The 16865-nt window shown below is 40.4% G+C and overlaps 1 protein-coding gene across 4 annotated transcripts in view; it reads right to left on the reverse strand.

The window, feature by feature from the left end:
- Positions 1–517: 517 nt before the first annotated feature.
- LOC116032021 overlaps positions 518–16865 on the reverse strand; it is a 21087-nt gene continuing 4739 nt past the window's right edge. For 2 of the 4 annotated variants that reach the window (XR_004100710.1, XR_004100706.1), the window contains one exon: positions 647–1090. Coding sequence is in view for 1 of the 4 variants with exons in the window: in XM_031274408.1 (XP_031130268.1) it covers positions 1074–1090 (17 nt within the window). In the remaining 3 variants the exon portion in view is untranslated. Of the gene's footprint in view, positions 1091–9966; positions 10025–16865 lie in introns of those variants that run through there. The other 2 variants (XM_031274408.1, XR_004100711.1) reach the window with 2 other exon arrangements.

Consider the following 16865-nt stretch of genomic DNA (forward strand, 5'->3'; position numbering starts at 1 on the left):
TTTTAGTCCATCGTTAAAATTTTCGTCAAATAATCGTCCAAAACAAGGGTATTTTGATATTTTCATACTTTGATCATTTCCTTTACCCTTTGTAGTGGTTTTCCTTACAGATTTTCATCCAATGAAGAGGTCCGACGAAAGCCATGAAATTGTAATGTGGCTCACATGGCTTTCGCCGGACCTCTTCAATGGACGAAAATGTGTAAGGAAAAACACTGCAAAGGGTCAAGGAGATGACCAAAGCATGAAAAGACAAAAAATACCCCTATTTTGGACGGCAATTTGACGAAAATTTTAACGGTGGACTAAAAGTGGCAAGGACTAAATAATACTGGTCACAATGTAGCAAAAATTAATGAATTGGACTAAAATTGGCAATGCTCCAATAACAGTAGGACCAAAAATGGAAATGACTCAAAAACTTGCTAAGAAAATTCACTAGTACAAAAAGTGTCATTTGCGTCTGTTTTACAACAGGTGTCAGTTTCTCAAAAAGAACAGATGCCTATTGTCCGTATTTTTTTTATAAAATAAATTTTATAATTTTGTCTCCATGCTACAGTACAATTGAATTTAATCATCAATAAATAATCATTCAGTCCTGTAATAATATTCAGGATATAATCTCAATATTCACAATATAATCTCAAGTCATGCTTCAGAAAAGAACTTCAACTAAATCCATGATTGTAAACATACACCTGAAAATTCTCAACTGTTGTATTCATGTTCCTAGCCAACATATAGTATGCACATTGCCCTAAACAAGCATTTCAAACAAGCATTTAAGAGATTAAGCCTTTACATATTGTATATATTAGAATGTAGATGATCACTTTTTGGTTCTTGTTACCTTCTCAACATGTAGATTATTATCACTTAGGAATTAATTCATCCATACCATCTTCATCATCAGCTTCCTCTTTCTTCGTAGCTTCTAAGCACATAAAAACAAAAACGAAATACTATATAACTGCAGCATCATTCCAGCTAGTACCTCTGTCAACACTTTCTTGAATTCATCTTCTTTAACAATTTTCCCATCATCAGCATCCACCATCTTCAATGCTTCATTAGTTATCATGTCCATCTGCAATAAGGTAGATTTACTCAAGGTTTACAATATTTCAAACATGATTAAATGCTTCAATAGTTATGTTGTTTCCCTAGGCTAGCTCCCGTGCCTCCAGGAGCGAACGTGGGTGGACCCGAACTATTAAATGGATGGAGAAAGACCCGGTGAATTTACCAAAAAAAATAAAATTAATGCATCATATTTAAAAACATTTGATGGTTTTATCGTGACCGAGTCCATCATAAATCGGGTATAACAATATAGAACGGAATAGGAAATAATAATATTATTAACTGGGCATGAGGCCCAAAAGAATACGTACAAAGCCCAAAAAGTACAGGTCCAAAAAATGGCAGCCCGAATAATAAATAAATAAATAATAGGACTAGTGAATAAATACAATAAATAAGGAAATGAGTGACTAATAAATAAATAGGAAAGAATAACCCAACTAAGTTACCATTAAGACTTGAACCCAGGCACACTAGCAAGGAGGAAAAGACCAAAACCATTAAGTTATGAAGTGGATCGTGTCTAGAGGGATGCCTTATATCGACCAGACAGCCATCACATGCCATGTACCCAGGACCTTTAGTCAACTACACGAGGAACACGGCCGGACGGACATGACCCGTGCCACACCCGAGGGGTATGGCGCCTGCGCACGCGGACACCCGGGTGGCAACGCGACCAGTTGCCACCCCTAGCGCCAGCCACGCCACCAACGCCCCAGGTGGCGTGACCGGCCCCGGGCGATGGTTGCACCCCTCGCGGTGCGGTGGGCGCGGCCAGTTGCCTCGGGTGGCGGCGCGACTAGTCGCCACTAGGGGTGACCAGCCATGTCGACTGGGCGCCGGGGAAGCAATCGGGCCCGCCTGGGGTACCATGGCCCGAGGCGCGGTTGCTACCACCGGTGCTTTCCACAGCGCGGCGGTGGTGGCTTGGCGCGCAACCTCCCTCCCCCGGACCCCCTTCGCATAGGTCTGCTTCCTGGCTTGCACCACTATCCTACTAGCCTTGTCTTACACCACCTTGACCCTCTGTCTTGTACTCCTTATTCTTTGGGCTTGGCCTCAACAAAACAATTGGGCTTATATCACATAACCCCATCATAAATCCCCTACTTCTCATAGTTATTGGATAATGACTATGAGAAGTATAATTAATAGGCCTTGCTAGACTCCCTATACTCTTGATCCGATTAGGAACCTGCCATAAGCCCATCCCCAAACTCTTTAGGAATCTTCCAAACCCATTCCTACACGCTCTAGGATTTCCAACCTCTCAATGCACAGCGGGGAGGATGAAGACGACTTGGTTGTAGGTCATCTGCCTGAGCCTAATCTGGATGGAGGGTCCATGATGGAAACCACGTTTCCTCCTCCTTTACCAGCACCCCCTACTTAGTTAGGATTTCCCATTCCTCCGTCTTCAGGTCAGCCCTAAGCTCACCTCTTCCTGCACCACAAGATGCTAGGTGGGTGGATTACAACCCGTTTAACCCCCTGGGTGCTAGGTGTTCCATTGATACTACAGGTATGCCCCTTCAGCCTTATAGACCCCACTATGTGGATTTCACAAGTCACCAAGTGCGTGATATGGTGCCCGCCACAAAATGTTTTTTGGATGGACTGCACACCCAGTGAGACGCTCACTTCACACCTCGTGGGCGACACCATGCATGAAGTGTACCTGCAAAAGTATTTTTTTCGCTAGATCGTTAGCCTTTTTTTAATTGGCCGTGAGCCCGCGNTTTTTTAATTGGCCGTGAGCCCCCGCCCCCCCCCCCCACAACACACACACACACACACACTTTTTTTGACAATTGAGAGGTGTATTAACCTTGTTCTTTTTCTTATTTTTTGGCAGACGGCTATGCAGGCTGTAGCGCTCCACAAACGTGTCAGGAAATCTTCAAGGAGTACGCCCAAACAGAGCAGGCATGTCAAGACTTGGAGGAGCATTCCAAACACTTCGTGATGAGCATGAGGCCAAGCGTGAGCAGCATAATACCCTCAGGAACAATCATTCATGCCTACAGCATGAGTATCAGGCTTTGGCGGAGAGGTGCAAGAAGCAAGAGGAGGAGCATGCCCTAGCTATTCAGCACACTGCCAAGAATGCTATCTGGGATTGGTAGGCTTCAGACGACTTCGTGCGAGCATTGGATGCATGCTCTATCACTCGCATACCCACCTTACTACCATGTTGGCTGACAACTTCCTATATGGCAGGTGATAAGCCTCCAAGATACCCATAAATCAAGTACATATTAGGGTGTTTTGTCACGCTTTTAACATCCTTACATGATGAATTATGATCACAAATGCTTTAAATTCACTAACCAACACACAAAAGCTACTTTTAGCCTAAAGGAGGTGATGCAGGAGTCTCGGGAGCCAATAGGAGCGAGAACTGAGCTTAAGGAACAAACCAGGCAAGATCGGAGCCCCGGAGGACCCAAGAAGACTGCCACACGCGTGTGAGTGCGCGTGACCGCAATCCAGTAGCCCCCCACGCACGATCACACGCGTGTGGAGTGGCGTGGAGACTGCAATGCGCGAAATTCACTAAGGTTGCTTTTCGGAGACTATTTAAACCCTCTTGATAGATTTTTAGAGGGGGATTAGCCATTTTAGAGAACTCTTCTCTATTTTTCTTAGAACTACTTTTTCCATTTTCTTTTAGGAGTAGTTTAGATAATTTCCATTGTAGAAGACAACAAGCTTGGATTAAAGGAGCACTTCACTCTATGTGATTTCTATTACATTTCTAATCTATTTACTATTTTTTTCTTGGATTGAATTAGCTTTTGCCTTGAATTTCATATCATGAGCGGCTAGTTTAATATAGGGATTTTGATTGTGTGAAGATATGTTGCTAGTGTGATGATCTTATATCTATTCTTGGATCTAAATGCTTAGATTGTTGGGTTATCTATTCTTGTTTATTGATTGTTGTTTTGATGAGATCTTGTTTGGATTTGGCCAATCTAGATGAGAGATTGAGCTCTTGACTCTTTCATGTCTTTGATTAGAGTTAGGATTGAAGCTTTGTAACAATCATAGATCCTATGGACTTCTTAAGAATAGTAGGATAGTGTGTAGCTAAAGTGTTTGAAAAAATTCCTCTTAGAACTTTGGATGCTTGAAGGCATTCCTAAGTCCAAGAAGCCTTAGTTCACAAAGGTGGAAAAGGACTAAGAACACACACTCTTGAATAGCCAACATCTTTGTCTTGTTGATCCATTACCTTAGACACACCAAGATGCAACATAGATGAACACTATCCAATCCCTACCTCTTTACATATTATACAATTTGTTTTACTTTGCACCATTTTCTCATACAAACCCAACTTTATGAACTCCTTTCACTCACAAATCACCATTCACCACACTCAAATCCCTTGCATGACTCAATCACGTAAACACCCGAACGCTTGACACACCTCCACGTCCTTCCTTCGAGACCGACACTCGAGGAGTCAATGACTTTCCGTTTTAACACACACATATCTTTTGACATTTCACCCTATCACTCACAAGTTGTTGTCAAAATGGCGCCGTTGCCGGGGAAGGCAATAGGTTGTCAAAAGTTTTTGTTTACTTTGATTGAATGATTGCTAGACTTGAGTATTGTTAATCCACACCACTTTCTTTTGTTTCATTTTTATTTTACTTGTTTTTGCTACTTACCCAATTGACTACTTCTAGTCAATTGTGGAATCTTTGCTTCATTGATAATCTTACTAGGTGAATGCACACGCGAGCAAAGCGAAATCAAGGCTTACTACCTTACATTCCAGAAATCAATAGAGCAACTAGGAAGAAAAATACCCAAAGGTCATAAATGGCTTCATCAAACACAACAAGAAATCCACAAGGAAGAAGAGCGACTATACCAAACCCGCCCCCAATTCCAGTTAATCCACAAGGACCAATTAACCATGAAGAACCAATTCTTGAAGAACCACAAGCTAACAGAGCAAACCCACAAGAAAACATTCGTGAAGAAGAATACTATGGAATTCCTCAGGAACCCTAGAGATCAATTGCAGATTATATGACTCCGGATTTTAACATGCGCAATTCGATCTATGTACCACCGATGGAAAACGTCAACTTTCATGTGCATCCAACTATTCTCACACTGGTCCAGAATAGTCAACACTCGGGATTGCCATCCGAAGATCCCAATGCACACATAACAAGGTTCATACGAGCATGTGGGATGTATAGACAAGAAGGCGTTAGTGAGGAGATAATTTGACTTAAATTATTCCCATTTTCAGTTATAGGAGAGGCAGCACGTTGGTTGGAAAGCCAAGACGACAATCATTTCAGATCATGGCAGCAGTTGCATCGTGAATTCATGAACGAGTTCTTTCCCATCACAAAGACTATGGGGATTCGAAGGCTAATACAGGAATTCAAGCAAGGAAGGCTTGAGAGTTTGAGAGAGGCTTGGAGACGATTTAAGGTTCTCAAAAGACAATGCCCGCAAGATCTTATGCACCCATGGGATGTGATTAGCTCATTTTACGGAGGGCTAACCGATGACGGAAAAATGTTACTTGACTCATCCTCCAGCGGTGCCTTTGTCTCCTTAGCTTTGCCAGAAGCTGAAGAATTGATCGAGAGAATATCTAAGAATACCTCTTGTTGGTATGACCGACGAGGAGAACACGGAGACATGTGTGAGGTTAATAGCCATGTGGCAAGTGAGGCGAAAATAGAGGCAATGAATCATGAAATCAAGAAGTTACAGGCCATGGTAGAAAAAATGGAAGGAAAACCCAAGCCTTGTATGGCTTGGCACTTTACTGTAACATCTGTGGAGGACCACATGATACTAATATTTGCACTTCACCGTTTGCATCTGAGCAGGTTGAGGAGGTAGACTATCAAAGGAACTCCAACTACAATGCCTATGGACAAAATCAATGATCGAATAACAATTGGAAGCATGGCGAGGGATGGAACAACAATGATGGATATCTAGCGCGAGGACAATACAATTATGGAAACAAGCCTGCTTATGGACAAAATGACAAGGGCAAATTGATGTATAATCATAATCAAGGCAATAGAGGTCAAATGACCCAGTTCAGGCCACAATACAACTCTCAAATTGACTTTACTCAACAGAGGAGGGATGATATCCATGAAGTAGATGAAAGGCTTACCAGGACGATTATGGAATTGAAAAATGACCGTGCAAATCTTAAGCAAGAGATCACTCAGGAAATCAGATAAGAGATTTCTAGTCTCAGGCAAGAATCTAAGGCTACACTCAAGACTATTGAAAATCAAATCTCACAAATGTTCAAAATGATGTCTGAGAGGCACTACGGACAACTCCCTAGTAACACAGAGAATAATCCCAAAGAGAGAGTCAATGCTATTGATGCCAAGGAAGCAAAGCACGAAAATTGTGACCCGATGGATATTGTTTGCGGCATATGCCAATGTAGGAAGGAAGGTAAGAGAGATGAGATTACCTCTTGTAGTCCCGATCTTGAATTAAAGAATGCGAGCGCTTCGTGCACAATTTCAATGAAGGAAAGCAATGAGAAAACCACTTCTAAAGTACGCCCCAAATAAAAGGAGCTATCACAAGACAAAACCAAAAATGCAAAGGAAAAAGAAGCAGCACGAGAAGGTACAATTAATGCTTTTATCCAAAAGTTTTTCAATAACAAAGAATGCCGTGAGTTATTTGAGGATGACAATTGTGATAATTTTACTTGCTTAAGCCAAGAGTCTTCGGCTTGTTTGATTGAGGGTCACCCCAGAAAGAAGGGCGACCCAGAGCTTTGTTGATTCCCTATTCTATACAGAACATGGATCCTCAAAATGCTATAGCCAATCTCGGAGCTTCAATTAATGTCATGTCTTCAAATCTCTTTGAAAAATTGAACTTACCAAGTTTGAAACCGACAAGGCTGACACTACGTTTAGCCGACGGGACCGCACGGTACCCGGAAGGCTTGGCGGAGGACGTTCTAGTAAGAATAGGAAAATTTCTTGTGCCTGTCAATTTTGTTGTTTGTAAGATGGGAGATACAGAGCCCCATGGTTCTTTAATTCTTGGAAGACCATTTCTGGCTACTTGTCACGCACGTATAGACGTAAGCTCAGGGGAGATAACCTTGAGATTTGATGGACAAACCATGAATGATGACAAAGTAAGAACAGAAGGGACTGATGGAGAAGTGAGGGCGATGGTCAGAACAAAGACTAAATCAAAACCGAAGTGGAAAAATGACAAGCTGACTTGGAAGAATACGTGGGTACCAAAATGTTTCCTACCCACTACCAAGGAGTTTGGTTGAAAAATGAACAAGGTATAATGCGTCTAGCCAAGGACGTAAACCGCGGCGCTGCTTGGGAGGCAACCCAAGATCTAATAAATTGTTTTTACATTCTTTTTATGTTTTCGTTTTAATGTTTTGTTACATTCCATTTGGTACCATGTTTTGAAAGACTAACTTGTAGGATTCGAGACTGAAAAATGCGTTGGAAAGGCCTAATTCGGACACAGGTTTGAAGAAAAAGACCAAAATCGGAGGAAAATATTGCACCGAGTTGACACGCATGCTCACACGCGTGCAGACGTGCGTGGGAACAAAACAGTAAGCCCACACACACGCTCACACGCGTGTAGACGTGCGTGGGAACAAAACAGTGAGCCCACACGGACGCTCACATGCGTGCAGCCCGGCGTGAAAGCTCCATCGCGAATTTAAAGACCATTCGGCCGAACCACGCCATTTTGTACTCCAAAACCTAAGTTTTATTCTCTTCTCCACGCAAGGTACTCTCCAAACTTAAAGGTTTGAGCATAGTGACTTATTTTCATCTTCAAGAAGGTTAAAACATCACTATCAAGGTAAATTCCTATCTTTTAACCATTTATTTTGAATATCCATGAGTTTGGAAGACTTGAATGAAGAAATTTTATCCTACACTACCTTGAATGTTTTTGAATGATTTGAATGTTCAAATTGGTTTATAATGCTTCATAGAACTATCCTTTGATGTTTTCTCTCATTATTGATGGTTACATTGATGGATTGAGACTTTAAATTGAGCTTCAAGTGTGAACACCATTGTTGAACAAATGGGTTTATTGAATTTCTTGTTTAGTTTATGAAATTGATGCTTGGATTGATGTGTAAACTTGTTATAGACCTATTATATGCCATCAATTTGACTTTCCACATGCTACATTGCAAAAATTGAATTTTCAATTTCAAACCCTAATTTTAGAATTTGGGGAAGAAGTTGAAGTTGACTTTTTGAAATTCTTGACTTTTATAGTTGACTTCATATTTGACTATCAAATTGAATTGTGTTATGATGATATTATGCATGTGTGTGATAATGGAATGATATTGTTGATATTCATATGCTAGAATTGTTCAAAATATAGGGGAAACTATGGCGAAATTTTCGAAAATCCTTGACCCTATATGTTTGAAATCAATTATCTTGACAAGGAATTTTACATGAATGCAATGGTGATTTATTTGAATGATAGTTACTTAAAACCAATTACCATGAGTACTAATTTCTACAATTTGAAGGATGAGATGATCCAAAGAAATGGCTAAGAAATCCAAACACGATCATGGCGAATCTAGTAGGTCAAGAGCACGACCCCAAGCTGCAAGAAACGTACCAACAGTTCCACAAGCTCCTCAGGAGCGAGGTTCAAGATCTCTAAGACACTTGACTCTTCCTCAGTGCGTTCTTGTGGATGATTATAAAAGCAAGCAGTTATGTGTCGGTCGTTTCTTTGACGATAATATTCTGACAGAGTTTGGTTGCTTAAATGAAGTGAATCGATTGATAGGGCACCCTTAACTCCGTCGTTTATTCGAGTGGAGAGGTCCAACATATGCGCCAGTGACTTATGAATTTTTGGCCACACTTGACATCAGAAAGGAAGTTAATAATGCGAGGGAGTCAATTTCGTTCCGGCTGTTTGGCAATCACTACAGCTTATCGGTCAACACTTTGGGTATAGCTCTTGGGTTTCACAATGCCGTGGAAATATCATTGCCATATTTCAGGGACTTCAAGGATGACTTCGATTCAGAGGTTGTAGTTGTTCAGTACTTAAAGAGTATAACCAACAATGCAACTTACAACTTGTAACACCCCGAACCTACCTTCCCGTACATCCGAGGCGTTACCGCCACACCTAGAGAGAGAATTCTATCGCTCCTCGATAGGCCTCACTCTAGGTGCACAGGCTAAAGGAGTTATCCTCATCACAACAACCTCTCAACAGACCTTACAACTTTCAGACATGTTAATAGATGAAGCTTCATTAAGCAGGGTTCATAATTTTTTTTCAAAATACATACATAGGAAGCCTCTCGGGCTCAAAATACCAACAGGGTTCGACCTAAAAGCACTGGTTATGCCTAGCCATTACTACGGCTACAAAAATTTATGTACACCAAAAACAAATTCCCCAGAAACTCCCAAAGATCCAACGTTTAGTCAAGCCTGCGGTACACGGGGTCGGTGAACTCTCCCCAGACCAGGTGCTACTCCCCCTCATACCAAGTAATATGGTCCAAAAACCGAGAAGTGGTTATGACCATCGACCACTCCTCCCAAACATCCCGAGGGCTAGGGTCCCAAGGGTAGGGGTAGTGCACAATGAACTCTAGGGGATCGCTACCCTCTAACGGCTCTATGGGGTAGAAGCCGTAAGCAGCCTGGATCTCGTCCATAACCGGGCAAGAGTAAAACGGGGCCGCCGGAGCCATAGGAGTATCTGGGTGCGTGGGAGCCTCAGGAGCATAACCGGGCGCATACGGGTCTTCTCCCTCCATCATCTGTATATAGTCATCATAGTCCATACCCTGACAAACGTACTCCGGTGAGCTTTCGGAGCTCACCGGACTGCAAGAATTGACACTAGACGGCATCTGATAAGAACACAGTGAAGTGTAGTTAGCACGACGGCTAAGTAAGGATATCCAAGGGTTATTTAAAACTAAGTAAAGGTTTTGAAACAAAAGAGTACTTAGGATACCCTATACCTTACTCATCTGCAAGATTCTACCTGCAACAGTTATAATCAACAACTTGCACACATCATGAGTAGAATTCAACTATGTTGATAACATTCCTTCTTTGACAAGGTCATTTAGTAATCATTCACATACTCAATAATATAATGTTAAACAGATAAGCATACTAGCAAGTAATATAAACATAATTCGTACATCTTGCTTGTAACCATTTTAGTAGAAAACTTTTCCTCACAAAGAGATCCTCATCATTTTCCACCTTTCAAAGAGTAAGATTACCCACAAACTTTGGGTATTTAATTACTTGTCACATCTTTCTTTCCCGTAGCTACGGAGTAACTACATTCACATTTCAAAATTTTTCTTAGTCCTAGATAGAAAGTGTAAGACCTTTGGAGTCCTTTCTCCACTTCTGACCACTTGGATCGTTGAACTCGGGTTCAGTGGTTATCGCCCGGTCTAATACTGATCCCCTGGACTTATAGGAGCGTTGGAATGATTCCTAGCTAGCCTCACTAGGTTCATAAGAACGACACCTACCCGAACATAGAGTGACTATACTTAAGTGTGCACACCCCCGTAGGAGTCCTTTTCCTTCCGGGTGATATAGTACTCGGCGAATAGACTTCGCCCACAGTATGATTGATCATACACATAATTACCATGCGGAATAGGCACTTTAAGCTCATCTTTATTCCGTGGTTAACAAGATCCTTCACAACTTTACTAGAACTAAGGTTTGAAAATATTTTTCTATTCTTTCCCCTTTCTTGCTTTGAAAATAGTTTGAACATACTTGGGTAAATCCCAACACCCGGAATTAAATTCCCCTTTCAACCCAACTCAAGAACTCTACCTTTCTTTTCAAAATATTTGAATGATCTACTAACATCATGTCACTATGGTAATTCAAGTGTAATTGCCCTACACTTTTATCTTCACAAAAATTCACATAAGCCTCACCTTTAACACAGACGTCTCAAGGCATAAACATGTACATTTCCCCACTTCAACATATGCGTAACACATAACAACATTTATTCTTTCAAACACGTACTACCCAACTACATAGTGTTGTTCTTCTTATTACTCACATGTATAATCATGATTCATACAACTACATACCTCACACAAAAGGTGGCATTTTAATTATACATACATACCCATATATGTACTCATAATTATACGACCTTTATATATATATACATAACTCATACGTGTAATTTGTATATATATATATATATATATATNTATATATATATATCCTTATACAGTGAGCTACCCACACACTATACCTTCTGATACATATATTAATGAAATTATATTACCTACTCACACTCCACGTCACACATATATATATCTATTTATACTCTTAATACACACACACACTTCACGAATTACATATGCACATACATACCCATACATTTTTATTTATCTATACGTATATATGTAACATAAAAACACAATATATACACACATATATCATGAATAATATCATCATATATATTTACACATGCATAATGTACACAAGGTTCCATCTAGTACTCAAATAATCTCAACCAAATCATCAATCACCTAGTTTCAAACAACCTCAACCAAATAAAGGGATTCCTTACCTTAAATGGGTTCCAAACTTTGTAGGAGATCTTTGTATGGGATTTCCCCCAATTCACCTCGAAACCCTAGAATTTCATCAACCCACGTAACACAAGATTTCAAGAAATTTTAACTTAGATTTAGGTTCTAGGAGGCAAAATAAAACTATTTACCGAATAAAATTGAAATTTTACCGAATATCTTGGAGGTTTGTGTTGAAGGTCTTGGCTATGGAGTTGGAGCTTGAGGAAGAAGATGAAATTTCACTCTCTCTTTCCCTTGAGGATTTTTCGGCCAACACACAAGAAATGGGGAAGAAAAATGAGTTTTTATGGTCTTGGTCAAATAGTTGACTAGTCCACACCTAATGGATAAGACATCACCTAACTTGGATTAAAATAATCCAAAATATCTTTACTTAGACTGTTTGGGATTAATTCAGATAAATTCTCGGTGGAAACTAATTCAATTCAATTAATTTTCGAACCCAAAAATTAATTCCAGTCTAAAACTCCAAATTGGGCTAGGTTCGGTACACCGCGAAATTTCGCGATGTACGATCACAAATAAATTTTGGCTGCTATGGGCTAATCTAATTAAATAGGAAATTCAAGACTAATAGTAGGGTGCCTAAAAATCCATTTCTTAGGTCAAACGGGTTCGAATACTAGTTCCTAAAATTATTACGGTTCGTGACCGGGACGTACGATCGCAGCTTCTTACTAATTGTCTTTGCTTATAATAATTCTTTCGAAGCATCTGGAGATCATCTCATGGATGTTATAGCCTAAAGAAATATTTTTCGAACCTTAATTTTACTGAAATAGGTGGGGGGTTACACAACTCCTCCAACCTCAAGGCAAAGCTCATCACTAGAAACGCTTTGAAGGCCATCAGATTGGCCTTTGCAGTTAATCTCTCCGGTAGGACCACTAACAGAAACAAAGTCTACAAGCAGGATCTATTTTACATGTGGTGCATGAAGAACAGAGTCAGCATCAACATGGGTGTTCAAGCAAGGAAATGGCTTCAAACCCAACTAAAGAAGAAGGTTCAGACTATTTTCATAGGACCTTTTGTCACTCGATTGTGCCAGGGTTTGGGGCTTGGAAATCTTCTTTTGGAAGAAAAAGATGAGGGTCCCATGATTGCTTTCTCTGTTGGTGAGTTCTTTGCTATGTATCTCAAGTTGGGAGGGGATGATGCCCCCCTGATTTGGAAGTCTATGATGACACTGAGGAGGAAGATGAAGAGAATGATGAGGGAAATGCCAACGCAGCAGCGTAGGAGCTGGGTGAGCCTAGTGCACAACATGAGGGCTCTACTTCGATGGATTGGGAAGCATCTCAGACTTTCCATAGGCAGCTCCATGATGAGCAAATAAATTATTGGCACGAGCAGCGTACATGGCAGGAAGGGCAGTTCACATCCATATCTGCGAGGCAGGACGTCCACAGTGAGGAGCTTCTTCGTATGCGAAGAGCAGTGGAGGAAAATGACAAAAGGATTCAAGAGCTTCAGGCTCAATTTGATAGACAGTTCCGTCCTCCATCCTTTGGCGATCAGTGATGCCTTCCTCATCCACTCTGAATCCTGACATTTGATTTGTGACTGTGAAGTCTGAACAACCTTGGTTACCTTATGGTCATTTGTCTCACTCAAACATTAGGATCCCTACGCGTGGGGTTCCCCCTTTATTTCCTTTACTTTACTTTCCTTTACTTTATTTTATTTTCGCCTTTATTTCCTTTACTTTACTTTCATTTACTTTAAACTGCTTTACTTTTCCCGCATTTAAATATTTGCTAGTCTATTTGAATAATTTTTGCTTTATTTTATATTTACATCTTTAATTATCTATGTTTATGTTTTATTATTACTTATTGCTTTTATTTCTATCAAGTTATACTAATTGAATAGCTCTTCCGAAACCCTTTTTGTATATTATGTCTCCATTTCTTATAGAGCATCGATAACGGAGGCAGACCTATGATGGAAGCTAAAGTGTGGAAAGAGGGATGCATACTTGGCTTATCCTCTTATCCCTTTTCTATTTTAAGCCCCGTTTTTTATCTTTAAAGTGTGGAAAATTTGTTTATATAGCTTTGTGTATACGTTGTGTTGAGCTTACCATGTTATATAGAATCGTTAGCGTATACCCTATATCCATAGCAATTTCCAAAGTGTGGAAAGGGATCTTTTATTTGGCAAATCCTTAGAATCCCTATTTTGTTCCTTTACCCTATACCGTATGGAAACATCGAGGACGATGTTTATTTTAAATTGTGGAAAGGACGCACTTTGTGCTTTATATGCTTATATGCTTAGACTAGGAAAGCTGGAGCTCTTGGGAATGATAAACGGGTGTATTTGCAACGTGAAAAGAGAGTTATTGTTTGTGTTATCTAGAGAGAATTTTGACTAGATGCCCAAAAATTTTTACTCTTAAAATATCTTCGAGGAAGTTACTTTTCGCGCCCATGAGAGTGTTTAGAGCCAAATAAGTTTATATTATTGCCTGCTTGCATGATGTTCGCCTCTTATTTACGTAGGACCTTAGTCAAGGATCTCTCAAAGTCGGAGTGTGCACTTTTTAATTTGAGAAAGATAAAAATTTAGCGAGGCCCGGAATTGAACTAACCTTGGTAGGGCATGTGGCAAAAGGTGAGCCTATTGGTAAGCTTAATGAGAGAAAAATCCCTTAATCACAAATAGAAAAAAGCATGAGGGGTTGACATGGAGAAAAGTTGAAAAGGGAAAAGGCCAATCACCGAGATTAAAATCGAGGGAAGCTAATTCGTTGGGTTGTGTTCAACCATAGTCTTCAGTAAGCAAAAAGCTTTATCTGGAGTCGGTTGTTCACATAAAAAGAACCCAAGAGTTGAGAAAATAAGAGATGAAGTGAGCCGCTTTGCTAGGATTCGGGTACCCATTGCACTATCTTCGAAAAAGCATGGAGCTCCATGTGAAGTCGGGTGGCTCGATGACGTTATCCTAGGAAGTGAGAAGAAAAGAGGGACCGCGCTAAGCCAAAAGCGGTGAGTGGTCCATGCCCCTACCCTCATTTATATTAATGTTGAGCTTTGGCGTCTAAGGTTGGAAAGGTTGATTAACTAGTGCACATCGTTCCCACTAGTGAGATCGGCTAAAGGCCCTAATTAAATAGAAGGTGAACCAAAATTTGGAAATGCATGCTTGCGAATGGTGTGAGAAGTGCAATCCTTTGTTTTATTTGTTTATCTACGAAAGGTTTTTATTTCCCAAAGATATTTCTTGAGTTGATGACATCTGACCAAAATCCTTTGTAGATAACACAAAGAATTTCTCCAATTTCAATAGTCTTAGACACCCACCATTTTGATTTGCTAAGAGCTTTGTTTTGCATGAGAAGGTATCTCGGAGACTTATTTGCTTAAATAGTATATTGTCTTGCTTGAGGGCAAGCAAGAAGCAAAGTATGGAAAACTTGATAAGCCTCCAAGATACCCATAAATCAAGTACATATTAGGGTGTTTTGTCACACTTTTATCATCCTTGCATGATGAATTATGATCACAAATGCTTTAAATTCACTAACCAACACACAAAAGCTACTTTTAGCCTAAAGGAGGTGATGCAGGAGTCCCGGGAGCCAATAGGAGCGAAAACTGAGCTGAAGGAACAAATCAGGCAAGATTGGAGCCCTAGATATGTTGCTAGTGTGATGATCTTATATATATTCTTGGATCTAAATGCTTAGATTGTTGGGTTATCTATTCTTGTCTATTGATTGTTGTTTTGATGAGATCTTGTTTGGATTTGGCCAATCTAGATGAGATATTGAGCTCTTGAGTCTTTCATGTCTTTGATTAGAGTTAGGATTGAAGCTTTGTAACAATCATAGATCATATGAACTTCTTAAGAATAGTAGGATAGTGTGTAGCTAAAGTTTTTGATAAAATTTCTCTTAGAACTTTGGATGCTTGAACGCATTCCTAAGTCCAAGAAGCCTTAGTACACAAAGGTGGAAAAGGACTAAGAACACACACTCTTGAATAGGCAACATCTTTGTCTTGTTGATCCATTACCTTAGACACACCAAGATGCAACATAAATGAACACTATCCAATCCCTAACTCTTTACATATTTTACAATTTGTTTTACTTTGCACCATTTTCTCATACAAACCCGAATTTATGAACTCCTTTCACTCACAAATCACCATTCACCACACTCAAATCCCTTGCATGACTCAATCACGTAAACACCCGAACGCTTGACACACCTCCACGTCCTTCCTTCGAGACCGACACTCGGGGAGTCAGTGACTTTCCGTTTTAACACACACATATCTTTTGACATTTCACCCTATCACTCACAAGTTGTTGTCAGCAGGCGAGCCCATGGTAGAGGCCATGGGAGATTGGCAGGAGGGTTAGGACTACTAGTCCACCTTCTATTTAGGTATTCCAGGATTGGGTGAAGACGCCAGGGGGTAGGGCGGTTAAGGCTCTTATTGCAGAGGTATGACAACGAGATACGGACGATGGTAGGGCTCGTATAGTGCATGAGGGAGAGGCTGATTTCTATATGGGCCGAAGGGGCATATAGGAGCATTTGTATGGTAAATTGAGTCGACGCTTCTCGACTTTCAACATCAAGGGGTGGAAGCTACCAGATATTCTACCCCTCAAGCGGATTGCTCTACTGCTCCATATTCTTGAGTGAGTCAGGAGTCTGTCCTGGTCACTTTTTATGCTTTCTAGTTAGTTGTTGTATTTTTCCCGTACTACTTAAACTTCATGTATTTTCGGACTTTCTTCCTCGATTTGAATAAAATATTCTATTTCGTCTTGATTGTGTTCCAATTGCTTCTTCCTTCTTTCCTCATATACCTTGCATGAAATTTCTGAGGTTTGTGGGCTGCTGCTGCATGCTAGCACCGCGTACCTCTTTCAATGTCGAGAAATGCCTCTTTTTTTTTTACTTGCATGTTGGGTTGCGTACCTTTCCCTACATGCCCAGTTGGGTTGGGGCATTCGCCGAGTTTTAGGGGTCACATCCCGTTGGCTCGGAAACACCGCCTTTTAAGGGCTTTGGGCTGCCTACTACCTCATGTTAGCACCACACACCTTTATTTTTTTTTTTTTTTTTTTTTTT

The sequence above is a fragment of the Ipomoea triloba genome, chromosome 10 (assembly GCF_003576645.1).
Source record: "Ipomoea triloba cultivar NCNSP0323 chromosome 10, ASM357664v1".
In the NCBI taxonomy this organism is placed as follows: Eukaryota; Viridiplantae; Streptophyta; class Magnoliopsida; order Solanales; family Convolvulaceae; genus Ipomoea; species Ipomoea triloba.